The 21,719-nt window shown below is 47.7% G+C and overlaps 1 protein-coding gene across 4 annotated transcripts in view; it reads left to right on the plus strand.

Moving 5' to 3' along the window:
• PMEPA1 (prostate transmembrane protein, androgen induced 1) overlaps nt 1–8,033 on the plus strand; it is a 39,596-nt gene extending 31,563 nt beyond the window's left edge. For 2 of the 4 annotated variants that reach the window (XM_041478503.1, XM_041478505.1), the window contains 3 exons: nt 1,111–1,265; nt 7,084–7,137; nt 7,223–8,033. In XM_041478503.1, the coding sequence (XP_041334437.1) occupies nt 1,111–1,265; nt 7,084–7,137; nt 7,223–7,783 (770 nt within the window). In that variant the 3' untranslated portion in view covers nt 7,784–8,033. The remainder of the gene's footprint in view (nt 1–1,110; nt 1,266–7,083; nt 7,138–7,222) is intronic. The other 2 variants (XM_041478504.1, XM_041478506.1) reach the window with 2 other exon arrangements.
• Nucleotides 8,034–21,719: the final 13,686 nt, after the last annotated feature.

A 21,719-nucleotide genomic window follows, 5' to 3' on the forward strand; every position in this document is an offset into this window, starting at 1 on the left:
CAAACAAGCTGTAAATCCCTGGAATGATTGAATTTTGCTGTCTGGCCCCTCCTTTATGCTGGGCACTGGAGTTGCTGCTGCCCAGTCCTGGGCACTGCTGGCGTGAAGGGGGTTGGGGGGAGTGACTGAGCAGTTTGGGAATGGCATGTACTCCCTGGGCACCAAATTCATGGAAATAATGACCCAGCACAATGTTTGCCTCCAGTACTCAATTTTCCTAAGCCTCAGAGAGGTGTGAGGAATTATTTCCTTAGGAAATTTTAGGAGCGACTTCTTGCTGCCTCCTGCCAAGTGTCTGCAGAGTTAACCGGATAGTCTGTTGTTTGCTTGTTCTTGTTTGTTTGGAGGGCTTTTGGCAGTTTTCCTTCCTGCCAGTTCAAGCCACTCAAGCTGCCACTGTCAGCTGGCCGAGCCCTGAGCCGGGGCTGTCTGGAGCTGCGGGACGTGGCCCCGTGGCAGACGCATGGCACCCATCTGGCGTCTCACCCAAAAGCTGGAGCTCTCCCCGCCTGCTTCCTGTGCTGGGTGGGCAGCCTTGGAAACGGGGGCTGCCACTGCCTGCTGTGCTGTGCTGTGCTGTCCCCTGGGCCACCACTGTCTGACCCCTGGGACGGAGGGGATGTGTGCTCGTGCGGGGATGTGCCGAGGAGGGCTCAGTCCTGTCCTCCCCGCAGGAAGGAGTGGTGGTGTTGGGAAGAGAACTGCAGAAATTTAGCTTGCATTTAGCTGAACTGGTTCGGTAGGGTGAATTCTGTTGGTTCATGGCTCTGCAGCCTCAAGAGAGGCACGTGAGGCACTGGGATGCTCCTGGTTTTGTCCCCAGTGCTCGGGACACCAGGAGGTCTTTGGGAAGTCCAGTCTGTGCTGTAGCTGGGAGACACTCTGCAGTGTAGATTGTCTGCAAAGATCCCTCCTGGAGACTCTTCTGTGACACTGAAAAAGTGAATGAATGAGGTTTTTGTGGGCTCAGGGCACGGAGAGCCCACGTGTCAGAGCTGTAACGGGAAGGGTGCAGCGGTGTCAGTGTTGTCTCAGCCACTTCAGTTGTTCTTGTGCTCAGTTACCTGCTGCTGTTCCTGATGGCTCAAAATCTGTCTGTCTCTCTTGCAGCGGAGTTGGAGTTTGTACAGATAATCATAATCGTGGTGGTGATGATGGTGATGGTGGTGGTGATCACGTGTCTGCTGAACCACTACAAACTCTCTGCGCGATCCTTCATCAGCCGGCACAGCCAGGGCAGGCGGCGAGACGAGAACCTCTCCTCAGTAAGTCACACCCTGCTCTTCCAGCCACACATGCCAGGTTATGTTTGGCCTTGGCATTATCTCTCTCTCTTTGGGGGTGAGGGGGCATTTTAGAGGTGCCTCTGGTGCTTAGGATGCTGTATGTATGGACAGCCATAGCCTCTGCCTCTGCCCTGAGCTTTACAATTTGGATTTTACATTAGTAAAGTGACTGCATGAGGCTGTTCTTGGCATGTCCTGTTCCTGAAACCACCACCCCCAGCTGGTTGGGATTCATGTGCCTTGGTTTAGCAGTCCCAAACTATCCAGTCCTTTGGCTCCAGTTAGTCTCAAGTGACTGTATAAAAACTTCCTGCCTGCCCTGCGGAGAGCAGGAAATCCTGAGTAACTTGCTCCAGTTTTCACCAGTGCTGCTGCCATTACTGTGGTGGAAGGGGCAGAAATCACTTGTCAGCCAGACAAGCAGAGATCTCTCCAAGGGGATGTGTGAGAGGCTCTCAGGCTCCCAGCTCCACAAAAGCCTGAGGAGAAACGTGTGAATTGTACCTCTGACAGGGATTTGAGGGGAATCCTCACCAGCCTCAAGGCAGATGTTGGTTCATGCAGTTTTCTCAAACGTAGTGGCTCAGAGAGACTTAGAAGGATGTACAGAGAAAAGGTATCACATTTTCTTGAAGGGGAGCATGTACTGTTCACTGCTGCCTCCCTGGCTTTGTCTCCAGTGCAGGGATGTCTTGTACAGATACTTCTCTTTTTTAGCATTCACCCTGAAGGGTCTTAGAGCCCTTTAAGCAGGGCTCCCCCAAGGCCACTGCTGCGTGCCCCCTCCTCTGCAGGCTGCCAGGGCAGGCTGGACACACGGCTGCTGCTGACACTGCTGCTGCTCCGTGTGGGGCTGTGCTCCCCTGAATCAAATCCGTACTCGCTGCAGGAAAAAGATCAAATACAGAGATTGCTTGGGGTTTTTTTCTTCTATTTTTCCATTTTCTTTCCTCTATTTTTTTTTTTTTTTTTTTGTGAGAGGGATGTCTAAGATCTTTCACTAAGCCAGCCAGCCTTCAGTGCAGTTGCAGGCTGCCCAGGGCTGTCCCTGGTAGCTGCTGATTTTGTCACACGCCACACGCACGTGTGAGGTCCCTTCTTGGTCCCTTCTTGGCCGCTGTGTGAGGGGGATGCCCCGTGGGAAGGAGAGCTGTGCCAACCCCAGCCCGATTAAATTAACCCCTTGTTGTGTGGGCTGTGAGCACTGGGCTGTGATCCCAGCTCGGGGTCTGTCCTTGCTGCAGCGGGATGGGAGTGCTGGGAATGCCAGATCCCACGGGATGCCAGATCCCACGGGATGCCTGATCCCACGGGATGCCTGATCCCACGTTAAACCAGCTGGTGTGAGGGTGGAGATGGCTCAGGCACCTCCCTGCTTTGGGGCTCAGAGCCCAGCTCCCCACACATATCCCAGCTCCACCCGGAAATCTTACGTTCCTCTCACGGTCCCGTGCTCCCACTTCCAGCAGCAGCAGGGTGTGGGCATCCCAGCACATGAGCTATTAAAAATAGCAGAAACACTTCTCCCATTTTCAGATCCTTTCACTGCTTTATCGTGTCCAGAATGTTTTACCTGCCCAATGCCAAATGTGTCGTTTTACATTTTCAAAGCAAAGTTCAGCTCAAGCCCTCTTTATTTTAATACAGTAATTTCTGTGTTCTTAAGTGGCCTGCTTTTTATTTTCTTTAAAAAGAGTTCAGAAGGCTAACATGGAGAGAAAAGAGAAAATTACATGGAGATTGACCAGAATTTCAGGTTGAATGAAAAATTGACTCTTTAAAAAACAATTCCTTTTTCCCCTTTATTGCTTTTTTCTATTTTAAATTTTACCAAGCCAAAATTTCCAACCATTTTTTGGCTCAGCTCTGTTACTTATTCAGCCTTCAGGCACATCAGTGATTTAAATGGCTTTGCAGCAGTGTTTGACCTCTGTGTCTCTGCTTGACCCCATTGAGGATGTGGACTCTTCAAAACCTTTTTTGGAGCTAAGGAGAGAAATAAGAATATATGGGTTTTTTTTTTTATTTTTCTCCATCTTTTTGGTTGTTCCCCATCTCCTGCCCTGTCCATCCTGTGTGTGCAGCACTGGTGGAGTGGCAGCAGAGAATCCCTGTGGTCCCAGCACCCTCTTGATGGGACAGAGAAGCCCCTCGTGCACTAACGAGCGGGAAGCTCGTTACAGGGGGATCCAGCATAATAAACACCTTAAAGGCAGCACCTTTCGTGTCTGACAGTGCAAAACAGTCTGAAGGAGGGCTGGAGCCTGGCAGGCAGAGGCCACGCTGGGCTGGGTGCTGGTTTATGCAATCTATTAAACTTGCACTGAACTTTTTAAATCCCAAACTTTGTTTTGGTGTCGTGACCGCAGACGGGCACTGGAGCTGCATTCGCGCTTTTCGTCTGCTGAAATATTAAAGCAGTTCATCCCATGGTCAGGATGCTGCTGGGTCTGCTAGAGTTGTCCTTTTTTATTGCTGCAGCTCAAAAATTACAGCTGAAGGAGAAATTAATTTCCCTAAAGGGTTTTTTAATGCGGCTCTCACTGGCAAGCAGTTTTTGTATTATTTCATGCATTTCTCCATCACCGTTCTTGCTGTACTTAAACTCTTGTCTCCTCATGACAAGTACCTTTTATTTTCCAGAACTAAGAATATTTAAGAAATGCTACTGATAACTTTTTTTCCTTTTAGAATGGCACTTTCTCTGCACCTTTGTAACAGTGGTATCCCACTCCCCCAAGAAAAATTACCTTTGTGTCCCCCAAAATAGAAAATGAGTCTTCCTGAAGGCTCAGAGATTTAATCTTCACCATGCAGTCTTACAGAGAAAATTCTCTGACATCACTAAAATGAGTAGTTCTAAAAAAAGTTGAAGATTGATGTCTAAAAAGAAATTTAAAAGTAATTTTGGGTTCTGCAGCAAGTCCTGCAATACTTGCGGAGGCTTTTACAGCTGTGTTCTCACCAGACAGCAGAATCTCACCTTTCACTTCAGAAACCTGTTGCTTTCTAAGCTGTTCATTGTTGAGATGGGTTCAAGTCCTAAATATTCTGAAAATCAGAGGTGGGTGAGGAGAGGCTGAGGATCTGCAGTGATGTTGCTCCTGCAGTTTTGCTCGGCTCAGTGGGGCTGTGGAGCCATCCCAGGGCCAAAGTAAAGGCTAAAAGCAGAGATATATTCTGCCCCTGAGGCTTTGCCCTCCTCGACTACTGATTTCCAGCACTTTTAATCTTGCTATGGAGTTTTTGTGGGAGCTGAGCTGCTCCCCAGCTGGGTTTCATGGTAGTGTGTGAGGCAGGGGTTGGTTTTGGGGAGCACTGGGTGCCTGTGGTTGATCAGCCGTGGGCACAGGAGTCCTGGGGGAGGTGGTTAATAATGGCTGCAGAGATCAGCTCCTACAGAAAATGGGTCTCCTGTCTGCTCCTCCTCTCTCTGCACATCCCATTTTAATGCTGTTTCTGCTGGTTTGCTACTCTTGCATCCACGTGTTGCCCAGGGCATCGTTCCTGGACCTCATCTGTACAAACAGATGAATGGTGTGTGAGCCAGAGCTTTGGTTCCAGACGCATGGGCAGGATCTTGGTGAGGCTCTGGGTGCGTGGGCACTGAGGGGTAGGGCACGTTTGGGGTGGAGCAGCCCTGCCCATCACCTGCCACAGCGGGATGTCCCAGCTGAGCCTGGCAGGGCTGGGAAGCACCAGGAATCTCACCAGCCACCCTCGTGGGAGCTGGCTGACATCACTCCCGGGAAAGGGGGGGAGCAGATGGGATATTGCCATGGCACTGCCCACTGCCAAGTTAAATATAAAACATCTAGCAGAAGGCAGCGGGGTACTCGCTGCTCAGGAAGTCTGCCACGGGGGCATGGCAAAGTAAACACAATTTTGGGAGCGCTTCCCGCTCCTGCCCACTGCTTCAGCGTCCTTTGGGATGAGGTGACAGGCTGGCAGCACCTGTGGTGGCACTGGAAATCCTCCCTGGGCCCTTTGGTGTCAGTGCCTGAGCGCAGAGTTGGAGGTGAGGATTTGTCCTGTGGCAGCACATGCAGTTCCTCTCGGATATTTTGGCTACTGGGGGAGTTTGAGTGCAGACTCTCCCTGCAGGCAAGAAATCCATGTGAAATGGACCAGACTAAACAGTCGATGCCTGTGTAAACAATTGCATGTTGGAGTCTCCAGGTCTGGAATGAAACAGGGAAGGGCCGTGGGGCTGCAGCTCAGCCGGCACATTGCTCAGCTGCGGCCAGGGAACGTGCTGGCATTGTGGCACTTCACCTCTGCTCCGAGGAGGTGCTCCTGAAAAAGCCACGGAGAAAGGGGAAGGCTCTGGGTGGTCTCATTTCCATTTAAATCGCTGTTTTCCTCGCACTGGCACCAGCCCTGCCTTGAATTTTGTGTGCAGAGCTCAGCTTCAAAACCCAGAACCTGATGGATTCTCTCTGTACCTGATACCACATCCCATGCCAAAGGAGAAAATACATTCCAGCACTGGGGAAAAATAAGAAAGCAGGAGGGTGGGGGATATAATGGGTGATTTCTCTGGAGATTTTAATGTGGTGCTGGTGCTGTGTTTGGGGCAGGTAGAGCAATAAGAGTTCTTGTAGGAGGAAAGTGTGTGGTTTCCTCAGACCAGCCTCTCAGTGCAACACTTAAAGGGAAAAAAGGGGTTTCTTTTTCCCTTGGCATTTTTTTTTCCCACTAAATACTTCTGCCTGTGCTGGCTTACTAGTGCCAGAACTGGAGATTCACCTGCAAGGAACTGGGAAGTTCCAAGTTATAATTACAAGCCTTCTGGCTGTTTTCCTCCAGCTCTGCCTGCCAGAGGGATGTTGCTATATGTGAATATTAGCAATATTTAAATATTGCAGTTCCTAAGGCAAAAAAGTCTGGGGTGAACTGTGCACGCTCAGAGTATCACCAGCAGATGGGAAGAACCTTTGTTTGTTTGTTTTGATCATGAATTGTAAACTAGTCTCAGAGTTTGGGGGAAATTGTGGCTTCACCCTGCCTGGGGTTGTTGGCATTGGGGTTTGGATCTCAGGATCAGGGTGATGCTTGCAGTGTAAGAAAGCCTCTGCACTTCATTCCCTCAGTCTATCCAAGCCAAGGACCACTTACTCTGTGGGGAGAAAATACTCTGAAACCATCCTGTTGCTACAGAGTTTTTTTCTTTTTTTTTTTAAGCCAAATCAAAATTAGGCTTAACATTTGGTTATTCACTTATTATCTTTATTTTCCCATGCTGTCCGTGGTTGTGAGCATCAGAATGTGGGTGTGAGGGCGTTTTTTTTTTTTTTTTTTTGTTGGTTTTTGTTGTTTTTTTTTTCTTGTTGTGTTTTTTGGTTTTTTTTTGTTTTTTTTTTTAATCTTGTCATTATTTCATGGAGCATTTTTTGATGTCTTGTGAATCACCCACGGCTCATGGATCACAAATTGAAAAATACTCATTTGGCATGTTTGAACCAGGGGAAGAACCCTGCTGGGGGTGGGAGGGGGGAAGTCTGCAGATGGGAGAGGGTTGTTTGGTAGTGCTGTTCTCATCATTCTTTCTGCAAACGATCCATCAAACGGAGATGGAGGTGCAAGGGGAGGGAAGCTTTGCTCGGAAGGGGTGTAGGAGCAGGTACCCACACGATGCCCAGCACACACGGTCGCAGTTGGAGGTGCTGGTTGGAGTTGGTGCGGGCAGGGCAGGAGCACCTTGGTGGCAATGTCTTCTCTAGGTGACACCTGTTGCAGAAGGAGCTTCCACCCCTGCCATCACTCACCCTGGCCTCTCTTCTCCTTTCCCATGCAGGAGGGAAGCCTGTGGCCTTCGGAAAGCACCGTGTCGGGGACCGGCATCACCGAGGTGAGGGCGCCGCGGGTGCCGCCGCCTGTCCCGCCGTGCCCGGCCGCTCACACCTCTCACCCTTTTCCTCTGCTCTCCCTTCCAGCAGCAGATCTACACCCCGCGGCCCAGCGAGCGCCTGGCAGTGCCCTCCTTCCTGCAGAGGGACCGCTTCAACCGCTTCCAGCCCACGTACCCGTACCTGCAGCACGAGATCGACCTGCCGCCCACCATCTCGCTGTCGGACGGCGAGGAGCCCCCGCCCTACCAGGGACCCTGCACGCTGCAGCTGCGCGACCCCGAGCAGCAGATGGAGCTCAACAGGGAGTCCGTGCGGGCCCCCCCAAACAGAACCATCTTCGACAGTGACTTGATAGATAACTCCGTGTTCGGGGGGCCGTGCCCGCCCAGCAGTAACTCTGGCATCAGTGCCACCTGCTACGGCAGCAGCGGCAGGATGGAGGGGCCGCCGCCGACCTACAGCGAGGTGATCGGCCACTACCCCGGCTCCACCTTCTACCAGCACCAGCAGAACAACAACGGGATGCCCCCCATCCTGGAGGGCAGCAGACTCCATCCCTCACAGATCAATGGCCTTGAGAGCACAACGACGACGACGACGGCGTGGAACAAAGAGAAAGAGAAACAAAAAGGGCACCCCTTTTAAAAAGAAAAAAAAAAGAAAAAAAGAGGAAAAATGACAAAAAAAAAAAGGCAAGAAAGTAAATGAAACACTCTGCACTTCTCATGAAAAGAAAAAGGAGAGAGAGAGAGTTGAGGAAGATGAGCAAAGAAAAAAAAAAAGAAGCCCTTCCCCATCTCTCCGTGTATAAATATTTACTTGTTATGTCTGGTCTGAATGCACAAGCCTACCAAGCTTGCAAAAACATTTCTTTATTGAGCTGTGTCTAGACGTTTAAAAAGGAAAAAAAAATTCAACTGTAGTCTTTTTTTTTTGTTTGTTTCTAGTTGGGCTGTGTGTGAATGCTTTTTTTTTTGTTTGATTATTTCACTTATCTTTAAAAACAAAATATTTGCACAAAAACCATTTTGTTTAAAGATCTGCAATATAAATATATAAATATATATTAAAAATAAGAGAAAGTGTATGTGTAAGGAGCAGGAGTATTTTTGTATTAGAAGAGGCCTATTCAAAAAAAAAGTTGTTTTCTGAACTAGAAGAAAAATGGCAATTTTTTGAGTGCCAACTCAAAAAGCATGTATTACATTGTAAAAAAACAAAAAACAAAAAAAAAATCAAAAGCAGGGGTTTAGATCTTTAAAAACAAAATATTTGCACAAAAACCATTTTGTTTAAAGATCTGCAATATAAATATATAAATATATATTAAAAATAAGAGAAAGTGTATGTGTAAGGAGCAGGAGTATTTTTGTATTAGAAGAGGCCTATTCAAAAAAAAAGTTGTTTTCTGAACTAGAAGAAAAATGGCAATTTTTTGAGTGCCAACTCAAAAAGCATGTATTACATTGTAAAAAAACAAAAAACAAAAAAAAAATCAAAAGCAGGGGTTTAGAGTTATTTATATAAATGTTGAAATTTTGCACTATTTTTTAATATAAATATGTCAGTGCTTGTGTTGGTCAAAGCCTCTATCATGTCTACCATGAACCTGTTAAGGGATCTATGTGGAAGTGAAGAACAAAGTAGCTGGAAGGGGAGGAGGATCGCTGGAGTGGAGATGCCAGCCCTGGGAGGAGCGGTGAGCGAGACTGCAGCTTATGCAAATCCTTAATTTCCAGAGTCCCTGCGCGTGGCCGCCGACAGCCACGGCTTTTATACATTCCCTACAAAGCAAGAGGAGGTGGTGTGTGTCTGTCTGTCATCCGGTAGGATTATTGGAGTAACAAGGTAAAATGAAAACTCCCTGCTTCCCGCAGTCAGGAATGACTGAAGCAGGCAAAAATTACTTGATTTTTTTCTTTTTTTTTTTTTCCTTTTTTTTTTTTTTTTTTTTTTTTTGGACAACCTCTAACTTTTTGGAGGGGAGGGTGGTGGGGGTTGAGAATAAACTTCTGTGTCTGAAGGAACAAAAGTGTTTTTTGGTTTATTTCTTTCCATGTTCAACTGAAGGGCCCCGTTGGAGCCAAAGCGGTGGTTGTGGAAGTCGATGTGAGGAACTGGTAACGCACCCACTGGCTGCCCTTCAGCTGGGTTTAAATGTCTCGTTGAAAGGACGAGGTGGAAAGTGTGGTGGTGGTGAACATCATTTTCATTTTGTTTCACCCTCCCAAACCTCAATTTGGGATCAACGGGCGCAGCCGTGTCCCGCGGCGCCGCCGTCCCTGGTTGTCGCTATTTTTGACGTTTGTTATCCAGCTAAAGAGGCACCAGGTACAGTAGATGGAAACGAATCTGCTCCTTGTGTTGTATTAATTAAAGGCTACAAAAATAATGCTTAAGGCTTTAGAAGCAACCCCCCCTTACCTCTTCTGGGACGTCCTCCCCCCAGGTCCCGCTGCCCTCCCGCCGCCGGGCGTTGCGCGTGGTCCATTTCTCTTGGTTTCGGAAGCGCTTTGTCTTGCTCTGCTCTTGTTTACATTTTTGTCACCTCCGTGTCTGGTAGGGGCCTCACCCTCGTGGTGAATTCCTAGGTGACTGAGTGAGTGAGTGGGAAACCTGAGAGAGCGAGGGGGAGAAGGCAAAAGGGAGAAATCCCGTCGTGGGTCCCGTCTGTCCGAGCGCGAGGAAGGGTCGGCAGGGAGCCGCAGAGAGCGAGGATTTTACAAGGGGGTGTGATCTGATTTCCTGCAGGATGCTATCTAGTAGAGTGACATAAATGAAAGATATAAAGGCAATAACTATTGTTTTTAAGCAACTTTTTTATTACTTGAAAAAAGAAAAAAAAACATAACCATGAGAACGGTTTTGAAGTTCTGACCATTTGAACAATATTTATATATATTTTAAAGAAGATGATGAATAGCTGAACTTGAAGTTTGATCATTATTTTTTTGCTTTTTGCTTATTTTTTTTATTTCTGCCTAGAAATAGTCCTGTACCTTCTCAATACTTCAAACTGCTTTTCCACAGCTCTTGAAATCTTCATAGTTTTACAGTCACGTAACCTAAATTTTGATGACCTAAAAAAAAAAAAAAAAAGAAAAAAAAAAAGAAAAAAAAGCCACAAAAAAGAAAGTAATGCAAAGGAATAAATCTAGTTTGTCATGAAAGGTACAAAACTGGTGAATTTGTACGAGTTTTTTAAATGTATCTTTCCTTTATGTAACATGTCTATTTAGTGCCTTATTAAACAAACAGTAACCCTCCCTTATTAGAGAGGGGGACACAAAATCATCGTTAGCATTACAAGTAACCAGCGTCTGGTCTCTTGCTCCTTTGGACCTTGCATTCACTTTTCCAGTCCCTTTTTCCCGGAGCAGCTCCCTGTGCCTGGCCACACCTGCTGCTCCCTTGGCCGCTGCTCTGCTCCGACTGTTCTTAGGGAACTTGAACACGTTTTATGCACATTATCCTACCCGGGGAGGTAGGAATCTGTGGTGGATATTGTAAATGAGATACCAACCAAAAGAGAAAGCGAAATATAATATCTACTGCCCTCTTGAGCCAAAATGCGTGAATAGTGTTGTTGGGGTTGGGTGTGTTTGTTTTTTTGTTGTGTTTTTTTGGGGAGGGAGGGTGGGGGGGTGTTGTTCAGTGACCTGAACTAGTTTTGTTTGCTATTAAAAAAATACGGTTACCTCAGCAGATTTTGGGTGGAATATGCATCACACGTTTAAAACTGAGCAGTGAGTAAAGAGGTGGTGTGGGGTCCAGAGCTTGTTAAGAAATGAGATTGTCTTGTCACAGGGTGTCACCTGGCCACCAAACCCCATGGAAAAGTCAGGGAAGTGGGCAGGGGCTGGATAGGCACAGAGGGGTAGTGGGAGAGGGTCTGAAGATGCAGTGCAATTGAACCCAGCTCTCATGCTTGAAAGTCCTCAAAATTTCAACCAATTCTCTTTTCCCCCTATTTTTCTTCCTCCCTCCCCAGTCCTCTCCCAGTGTGAGCTTTTATTTGTCTAGCGTCACCCCAAGCTCTGCGGTTGAGTGATCAGTTTGTTGAGTTCCTGGCTCCAGTTTCATTTACCTCTTTCTCTAGTTTGGGGAGCTTAATGAGTGTGAAATGGGGTGGCTCATCAACACCAAATTTCTGTTGCAAATGATGCCTTGCAGCCCATCCTTGCACAAACCCCAAGCTGCCACGTTTCCCTGGTCTGCTGCAGCTCCAGTGGGGAGAGCCCCAGGTCCCAGGCAGTGGGTGCAGCTCCTCAGCAGAGCTCAGCTGTTCTCTTTTGTCTTTCTTCTGTCCATCCCTCTCTTTGCAGTCCTGAGAACTGTGTATTTCAAGTGCAGATAACAGATCTGGGGCCCAGATCAACTCCAAGTTCTGAATGGGTGTTTAGAAATAATGGTCTGTTCTTTTTTTTATTATTATTATTGTTGTTGTTATTGTTGTTATTATTATTATTACTACTATTTAATGTTACTTTTTGCCTCGGGGTCCATTTCTTCCCCATTCCCACGTCCCGAATTGCCACCAAGGCAGGGAATTTGCTTTGCACACCCTTGCTGATGCCCCGTTCCTCTGGCCTTGGTGCAGCTCAGTGGAGAGTGGTGCTAGAGTGTCCTGCAGCTGCCAGCACAGAGATTCAGGCCCCTTAAAAGTGATTTATTTTTAAAGAGATACAGAAGAATCAAAGCATTGCTAATGCTTAGCAACCTCATGTCCTAGCCTGCCTTTTTGCTCGGAGTTTTAAGTCGCATTAGCTTTAAAAGGGGTTGTTGATCTTACAGAGTTTCTTAGCTTACAGTACGGCAAACAGCATCCTTAAAGTGCCCCCAAACCTCACTGGCCTGGAATGGGAACGTGGCTTTGCTGATTCTGGTGGGTGGAAGGATGGGTTTCATTTGGGGCTGACCCTGGTCAAACGTGTTCCCTTCACAACCCTTGGTTTGAAGACTCAGCTTTACTAATCCAGCGTGTTGTTTCCATGAGTGTTACAAAATTCATTCTGTCTTAAGTGGGGTCTAAGGAAATCCAATTGCTTTCTGGAGAATCACCCTTTTGTATGTGTATTGAATTACAAAATTGCACTAACTGCTATATTAAAAAAATAAAGAAATCAAAGCCCAATGTTTTTCCTAAGGATTGGTAAAAGACTGAATCAGATGTGTAGCATTAACAGTGCTAGGCCAGAACAGAATGAATTTTAATCTCTTCTGTCTCTGAACTGCTCAGAGATTTTCTGTGTACAACACAAAGCTACAAAAAAGAAAAACAAAAAGAAGTTTTCCAGAAACTGCGCTTCAAATTTTTGCTGTACTATAGAAGCTCATGAAGGACAACATTAAAGTCCTAATTTGCCTGCCTTATAGACACATTTCATTGTATTAATATTTTCTTAAACTTCCAGTTGCATTGTGTTGGCTTTGGAGTTTGTTATAGGCAGTCCTGTATCCTGAGTTCTGTTCAATTTAAACTTATGTAAACTATTGACAGCACATGCAATGCAGTACTTATCTATATTTTGCTGTTTTAGTATGAATATGTACTCTGATGCCAATTTACAAAAATCTGTTGTAAACGCTTCTTGTGTACCAGTAACCAATAGTGGCAATTATATGTCATTCTAAAAGCTGCAATACTTATACAATAAATTTTACAATACTTTGGAAAATTTGCCTTCACCTTTTGCTTTGTTACCCAAAAAAAAAAAAACAAACAAAAACCAACAACAAACCACCAACAAAAAAAAAACCAAAACAAAAAAACAGGGTTTGTCAACACAATGTAATTTCAGTTTTCCTGTTTTCTTCTGGAATGTTGGAAAATGAATCTGCTCAGTTTTGGATATTTGTGTGGGTCCCCCCTTCCTCGTTCTGAAGCACGGCCCCACCTCTGTGTTGTCCCTGGGGAGCTGTGGCTGGTTCCTGGTGCCTTGGCATGCTCCCTGTGTGTGTGTGCACGTACAGCTGTTTCCTTTGGAGCAGATCAGGTGCACCTACGAGTGTTTCCTTTGGAGCAGACCAGGTGGCCCAGCTCCAAGCCCAGAAGAAGCATTCCTGGCTTGCACCTCTCTGTCCAACACTCGCGGTCCTGCCTTGCAGCCGAGAACGTCACTGATGGTCAGAAGGTCTTAACCTGAATAACGTCCATCAACAAGAACTGCACAGATTGACTCAAATCCTAAGCACAGAGAATTTGTGTGACTTTTTTTTTTTTTTCCCTTTCTGAAACTGTGGTCAAATTGCAGTGATCACATTAAAGCGATTGAAAACTTGACTGTTTGCAGGGGGTTTTCTTTTGCGTGTCTGAAGGATGGATGTCCTGTAGATTCACCCAGAGCTCAGGTTTCCCTCTGGGGCTAAGGGATGTGCAGTCATTAATCCCTGGGGTTTGCTGCCAGCTCTGCCCCAGCCCTTGGTCTCCCCAGCCCTCGTCTCTGGCTGGTCACAAACCTCTATTTCAGGTGGCAGCACTGTTAAAAGTGTAAGAAAAGTTAAAAGTGGCCCCTGGCTTTGACAAGCAGCTCCTCCAGTGACTTTGGATGGGCAAGTGGTGGACACTTGGCTTTGATACGGGCACGAGGAGCTCCTGTGGGTTTCAGCAGGATGCTGGGATGCTCTGCCTGTCCAGTTATTTGCAGCACAGCCCCAGGCTGATGGTCAGTTGGGAGAATATCTCTGGTAAGGAATGAAAGCAGCTTAATTGCAGCCCAGGGAGGAGAACCCCAAACCCACCCCGCGGGCTCCGGTCCTGGGTCCGAGCCACTCACCTCCTGGTTGAGGTTTCTTTGTGGGATTCCTGGTGTCCTCTGTGCAGGCAGCCCAGGCTGGTGCAGTGCTGGAAAGCAGCTGGCCTTGGCTGGAACGCTTTTCCCTTGGTAGGAAGTCAGATAATTTTAGGGCTGTGCCAATGCTGTGACCCTAGTGCTGGCTTGAGCTGCTCCAAACCCTACTTCCCACCTTATGCCCAAAGAAACACCAAAACACAAAATTTCTGAGAGCTGGCAATGCCCCTGCCCCAACCCCAGGATCACAAATATCCAAGTGGAATGAATACATCCACCTTGCCCCAGGCGTGGTGAGGCAGGGAAAGGGCAGGGTTTGGTTTCAATTGCTGATTCAAAATTACATTTTTGGAATCACAGCTGAAACCAACATCTTCCCACAGAAAAAGAGAACTCCGCTGAAACCACATTTTCCAAAAGGGAATTTTTTTAAAATGAAAAAAAAAAAAAAAATAGCATTTGATTTTAAACAGATTTCTGTGCTGCAAGTGGAATGGGAGTTAAGAAAGCAGGTTCAGATTTTCCCTGTGCTTCCAGCATCAGAGCCCTTGCAGCTCTCATAGGCCTCCATGGTGCACTGGCTGGAAGGTGCAAATTCCAACTGCAGAGAATTTAAACCTCATAGAAGCACTTTATTTTTAAAAAAAAAAAAAATCAAGTTCAACCAGTGCAGTGCGTGGGAATGGGCAGAGGTAGCTGTTACTTAGCTACCTTTCCAGTCTGTTGAGGAGATCTGGGGACACTGCAGCACCACTGATTGACAAAAGATTATTTTTAAATGTTTGGGTTTTGGTTGGTTTTTTTTGGTGTTTTTTTTTTTTTTTTTTTTTTTTTTTTTTTTTTTTTTTTTTTTATTTTATTTTAGCTCAATGGAATAAACAATTTCGTGACTTTTGGAAACCACAGGTGGCAAAGCATTTGATTTTAAACAGATTTCTGTGCTGCAAGTGGAATGGGAGTTAAGAAAGCAGGTTCAGATTTTCCCTGTGCTTCCAGCATCAGAGCCCTTGCAGCTCTCGTAGGCCTCCATGGTGCACTGGCTGGAAGGTGCAAATTCCAACTGCAGAGAATTTAAACCTCATAGAAGCACTTTATTTTTTTTTCCTCTTTTGTCTCGTATTTTCCCTGTTTGTCCTGATCCAGCTCTTCCTCTCTGCTGCTGCCTCTCTGCCATCCTCGGGTGTCCTGTCCATCCTGCTCCTGCTCTCCTGGCAGATAATTCATTGCTCAGGCTCATGCCTGTGTTTAATCTGGTTTGTGCCTTCAGGGCACCGAGCAAAATCCTTTGGGGCTTGTCCAGCTCAGGGATGCTCCCACCAGTGATTCCTTCCCTCCCAGGAAGGACAGGGATGGCCTGGGGTGCTTTGGGGTGGGGAAGGTGTGAAACCTGGCATCAGCCTCTTGCTTTTTTTGCTTTTTAGCCTGCTCAAGCTGCATTTCCCTGGGTTGATTTATTGGATTTTTCCCCTCCATGCTGTGCAGGCAGAGCCCTGTCTCACCACTGAGGGAGGGGAAGCCTTGACCAGGGATAGAAACCCTGAGTCCAAACACTTGCTGCTATCCCTTAGGAAAAAAAAAAAGTGAATAAATTCCCACTGCTTTGGCATACAACAGGGCTGTGTAACAGCAGCAAAAGCAAAAGAGCAGACAGGAGAGAAGAGGAAATAATTACTGCCCAAGGGTCCCTTCATTTAAGGTCTGATGGGGCCAAAACTGATTCCCCCTCCCTCTTGCCCTGCTCAGGAGCCCTGCAGACAACTCTCCCCTCTCCTTGGAACATCAGGGGCTTTGCTCAGGGACAGCAGGAGGGCAGCTGGCCCAGGTGGGCACAATTTGCCACGGCCCAGGAGGCAAATTTCAGGAGCTCCAGGGAAGGTGGAGGTTTGCTCTGGGGGTTTCTCTGCTCTGCTGCTGAGTCAGAGCTACAGGAGGTTTGGCAGAGTCTTTCCTGACCAGGTTTCTGAAGCTCCCTGGATGATGTGAAGGAAAGATAAACCCTGTGAAAGAGCAGCTACCTTTTTTGAGTTGAGATTGGAATTTGAGGCATTTTTTAAGGTCACACAAAAGTGGGTTTCAGGCTGTCCTAGAGCCACATGGTGCCAGAGCTGTAGGTGTGATTTTTCTTCCTCTGTGGCTAAAGCCCATTGACCATGGCAGCTCCAGGGCCCCCTTCCTTTCTGCCTTGTCCCCTGGGGAGCCTGTCCTGGGTGAGCAGGGCTTGCTGGCTGCTGGAGATTATCCCCATGCTACCCAGGCTGGTGGCTGCAGCACTTTGGAGTTTTCTCCCTGTCCTCTGCCCATGGAGAGCCTGTTGTCAGGTAAGATTGAAAGGTGCATAAATGAAATGTAGAGCCTTGGCTGAGCAGACTGATGGCCCTGCCCTTGGCAGGGGAGAGGTGACACGAAGCCCTCCATGCAGTGAGCTTGGGGTGGGGTTTGCAATGCAGAAATGGGGGAGAGCATTCAGTGCAGGATTCATCACTTGTCAGCTCCCTGTGAGTATTCATTCCCCCCTTGCCCAGTCCTGAATCACTTCAAATGCACATGGTTGCCTTGGGATTGATTGTTATCAGCAGCAATAAATCACAATCACAGCAGCCAGTGGTGAGTTTTGGATGCCAGTCAAAATGCAGCTCCTCAGAGCATTTATCTCTGCAAAGGCAGGGAACCTGGACACTGAACAATTAGATCAGCGTGGCTCTGTGAAGCTGCATTTGATTAAGAGAGTAACTGCAGTACAAAGTTATTGCTTGGTGCTGCTGTGCATTGCTAATCAGCAGCCTGGCTTTAAAAACAGAGAGGCTGGAGATGGGAGCACAAAACACCTCTGTGCATCGTGCCCGAGCAGCAGCAGGATCCCCCTGTCCCTGCTGCTGTGGCCTCGCTGCTGTTCGGGCACAGAAAGGAGGCAGGAGCAGGCCTTGGCCACCAGCAGTGTGCACAGATGTCCTCTCTTGCCTCCTCACACCACGGGAGCTGCTCCAAAGGCCTTCAGGATGGGCACACCTGACCCCAGCCTGTGGGCAGTGCCTGCGTGTCCCAGGCAGGGTCACAGCTGGCAATTCCCAGTTTGCCACTGTTCCCAGCAAGGGCTGGGCTTGGCCACAGCTCCGAGACAGCGCCACTGAACCCACATCTCCAGGAGCAGAGCAGCCAGCTGCCTTCCTGCACGAGCTCTTCACAGGTTCCTGCTATTTGGGCCCATTCGGGTGGGAATTAAGCATCCAAAACACTCCAGCTCTGAAATCATGCAAGCACCCAGTCCTGCAAGACCAACCCCTTCTGGGTGCTTGGTTTTGGGGAGGGTCTCTGCAGGTCTGGGGTGACCAGCAGAGCTGCTGTGAGTGTGAGCAGGGAGCTGGGCTAGGTTTAACTGGGGGTCAGGGCACACCAGGTGATTTCCCAGGGAAGATGATGGGCTTCATGCACAGCTTTGTTCCACACCATTTATTAATGTGCACAGACAGATTTTTTCTTTTTTTCCCCTTGAAACTCAAACCTAGGCTCTGCAAGGTTCAGATGAGCAGAACCAGGGTAACAAACAAATGCTGAATGACCTGGTGGGCCCCACTGCCTGTCTCATCTCTGTTTTTCTCTTGAGAGCTGCTGCTTCTCTCTGCTCTGCTAAGCAGGTCTGTTGATTTTCCTTTCTGAGGAGGAAAGCCTGAGGTTCTCCAAGAGCCTGGCCCTGGTGCTCTCCCTCCCCACTCCCAGGGCAGCCCTTCTGTGGGCATGGAGGAGCCTGAGCTAAATATAAGCTGTGGAGAGGAAAACAGGGGGAGTTGGAGGAGGTTGAATGAGAGGATCTGTTTATTTTCCCTCTGATCCCTGAGCCCTGTTATGTTTTATTGCTTTACAAACAGGAGGTCTGGAACACTTCCTTCCCTCCTGTGCCAGTGCAAGGTCAGCTGGGTGCATAATTCCTGCACTTGAAGGAAAAAATACCAACTATTTACAGTAATGCTGTATGAGTGGCATGAAACTGGAACTCTATTTACTTTCTCCAGGCCAGGTTTTACTGTAAATGCCCAAATAAGCTATTTATATAAACAATTTCTGTGTATTTGCACTTCCACCCCGCTGCTGAGAATTTAGATCTGATGAGCAACCTGTGGCAGGAGAGCAACTTTGATTGCAGAAAACCCCTCTGGAAGGTGGTGCAGGCAGGTGCTTTATGTGCAGAGGATCTCAAGGAAGGTGAGGCACCTCCAGCACGTTTGTTCCTTCCCTCTGCAGGAGGATGTGGTGCCCATAGCCTGGCAATGCTTCAAAAGAAACCCATTTTGGGGTGTGTGGTGTTTGAGTGGCTGTGTCAGAGAGCAAAGGGGCAGGACCAAGGAAGGTAACTGAGATTCCTCATGCTGTAGAATAGGCTGGGATGAGGTAAGGCTTTAGGGAAGCAGACTAACTCAAAAAAATGTGTTCAAGTTTGCTCAGCTCTCCCCATTCATCAGAACATGCCCCAGTCCTCAGTGAGGTTTCAGCTCGGAACTGAGATCTGGGACTGAGTCATGAGCAAATGCAACTGCTTGTGAGTAACTGCTGGAACCAAATGTCAGCTTGGAAAATGGGCTTTATCTCTTCTCTCAGAGTTCTGCTTTATGGGAAAAGGCAGTGGTTTTCCTTTCAGTTCCCTGAGTGGGTAAAAGCACAGCCACGAGTCGCTGCTTCTGCGTGTGGGAGTTTGGCACTGCAGGACGCGGCTCCCTGCTGCTTTCTGTCCTGGTCCTCAGCTCCTGCCCGGGCTTTGGGCCTTGGGCAAATGGCACAAATGTCATCCAGGTACATGTTGCTTTTAAGGAAATGCTGCATTATCAGCCTTACACAGAGAAATTCCTGCCTGAACCTGAGGCACTGCACGCTGCTGTCCCCCATCCCCACCTGGGTCCCTGCTAGCCCAGGATCACCCGTGGCTTGAGGGCCAAGGTTCAGCTGGACAAACAGCCCCAGCCCTGTCCCCCAGGGCATCCCAAGGTTTTCATGGCAAACCCAGGGCTGACACTTCCACCACTGTGATCCCCGACCTGCCCTTCCTGAGTATTGTCATTTCATCTCCAGATCTGGCTGAGATACAGGGTGACAGGCTAGAACTCGAGGGGAATCAAAATGGCATTTTAATTGTAAACATGTGTCCAGAAATTAATGTTTCTGAACTAATGTTTCTCTCCGACCAGTGTGTTCAGAAACAAACGACTCTCACTAATTGATTTTCCCTGAATTGTACACGTAGAAATTCAACCATGCATAATTGAAAATCCCCCTCTTTCAGCAGGTATCCACATAATCACTCAACTGAAGTGTTTGCTTGTCCTCTGGCAGATATCACCTAGGACTCACATGGCTGGCTGGAGGGGGCTGATTTCTCCAATTTTTGTTCCTTGTTGGATTAAACATTGAAAATCACTATAAACAGGCTTCCATATCTAATAAATTTGCTCGTAATCCCAAACATGTACCTATGAGGGAATGTTACTGATGCCTTCCTCCTTTGGGAAGGTGTATTTTACACCTTCACACCTCTGAGGTCAGTAATCCCGTTTGTCCCAATGTATAAAACAGAGCTGAGCAATTCCAGGAGCCTTTTAGCAGGTGATGCAGGGCTCCTGTGCAGCGGAGGCAGAAGGGACTCTGCTCTGAAGCCTGGGCTCTGCTGAGCCAGAGCAAGAGCCTCAAAGCCCCAGGACCCTCCCAGGGAGCTGACAGCCCCAGGGAGAGGGAGCAGAGGAGAGAAGCAAGTGTAAAATCACTTTTAGTGAAAGAAAGGCTGTGATTCACTGCTTGGTGTAAGAGGCAGGTGAGATCTTGCCCTGCTGCAAAGCAGCTCCTGGGGGTGACAGCAGATTCCAGGAGGGTGAGCAGCAAGTCCTGCATGCAGCTGCTGTAAATGGGTGTGTTTTAGGGTATTAATCAATTTTGCCTGCTCCAGTAACAGCCACAATGGGTCCCAGCAGGGCTTTACAGGAGTTTCCCTGGGGTGCTTTGACCTCTGTTACCATCAGCCTTAACAGGCAAAACTAATCAAGGTCTGTTCAAAAGTAATTTTGCATCACAGCGTCTGTTGAGGAGCAGATAATCAGGTTTTATTTATTTATTTGTTTGTTAATAAAGCTGTATAACAAAGGATTTCATCATTCCAGTGATATTGAATGTAATGTGCTTGCAATAATTAATGCCACCACTAATGGAGGATTGGAATTTTGCCTTAATTATATCATTAAGACACATTTCATGCATTTAATTGTTTTTGTAAGATGACAGCCAACCTCTCCTGCCTCATGTTTCCCATTTCCAGATTCAATTACTTCCCATGCAAGGCCAACCTGCTAGTAATGGCCTCTCACAGTTTTTGCTTTCCAGGGGAAATCAAGTGGGTTTTGGTTAGATATGCCAATACTTTTCAGGTTAGCAAAGCTTTTACGTGTTGTTTGTCAATGTTAGTGATGAACAGATGCACTGAACTCTCCCTCCCTCCTTGCTGGCCTGGATTTAATGAAAAATAGGGGTGGGGGGAAGGGGAAAATGTGTCAAGACAGAACAAGAAGGTTAAAAATCAGTCACAGGCTTTATCACATGCCTAGCTGCACCTGTGGGAGGTTAAGTTTGGGTAAAACACATCACGTCTGATCCAAAATCAGGAGTCTTGGAATCAGCAACTGCAGCCTCACAGGGGAGGATGCTGTGATCATTGTCATGGGACACCACCAGTCAGGAGGCTCAGGGCTCTGAGCAAACTTTCCTGCTTGTTCTTTGGAACTAAGTTTGTGTCTGTAAGGCCAGAATCAGTCACCCAGCAAGGCCAGGCTCCTGGAGAGGCATCTCAGAGGAGTGAGGTGAATCAGTGAGGTCCATTGTGCTCCGAACCAGGACCCAGAGCCCTCGGCGTGGTGATGCACAGGGGCTTGCTTGGGATGAGTAAATACAGTTTTCACTGGACAGGAATTTATAGTTATGTCTGCAGCTCCCAGCTGCTCAGGGGGATGGGAGTGGTGTGTTTCTCTAGTTTGTGCCTTCTCTGACTGCAGCTCTTTCCCAAATCTGTAATCATTGCTGCATAACTACATAAAGGCAAAATTCAGGGCCAGGATGGTAGGAAATGGGAAGCTCTGCTGCAATACAGAAAATATGAAGCTGCCCTGAGGGTAATCACTGCTGGATTTTGGGCCATTTGAGATAAGCCAAACCTCCCCAAATACCATCCAGGTGGCAAAGCCAGCAGCCCACAGTTGGAATGTCACAAAAAGCAGGTAAAGCAAGTGGAGGAATGCGAGTGGATTGTGCAGACAACAGAGTGGGAACTCCCATGGCAGGAAGCAGACTCAGCAACTGGTGAATACTTGGAAAACCTTTCCAAGTCGTTCCTGCAGCACTGAGTGTGGGAAGCATGTGGGAGCAGGCTTTTGTTCCCAGACTGTGACCATGCTGCCGACTGGATGAGTCCTCGACCTCAGTTAGTTCAGTTTGGAGCCCAGGGGGAATGAAGTCAACTGTGCTTCCCTTCTCTTCTTTCTTCCCATCCTTTTTTGCTTGGTGTATGAAAGAGCTGCAGCTTGGCCAAGGCACAAACCCCATCCAGCCCTTGCTGGGATCTGCAGGAGAGGTGGAGGAGCCCTGTGGGCTGAGAGGTCACAGAGAGGGATCCCCCACCAGAAATGTCCTGCTGGATGTGCTGCACTTCTGCTTTGCCACTGGCCTGCTGGAAAGCTCTCACTTATCTTAAAAGTGATGAGGGACACTCAGGCACCACGTCCTGGTTGAATGAAGCCCACTGGGGAAAATAACTGAGACACCAG

The sequence above is a fragment of the Pyrgilauda ruficollis genome, unplaced genomic scaffold, assembly GCF_017590135.1.
Source record: "Pyrgilauda ruficollis isolate IOZ18807 unplaced genomic scaffold, ASM1759013v1 scaffold45, whole genome shotgun sequence".
Classification (NCBI taxonomy): Eukaryota; Metazoa; Chordata; class Aves; order Passeriformes; family Passeridae; genus Pyrgilauda; species Pyrgilauda ruficollis.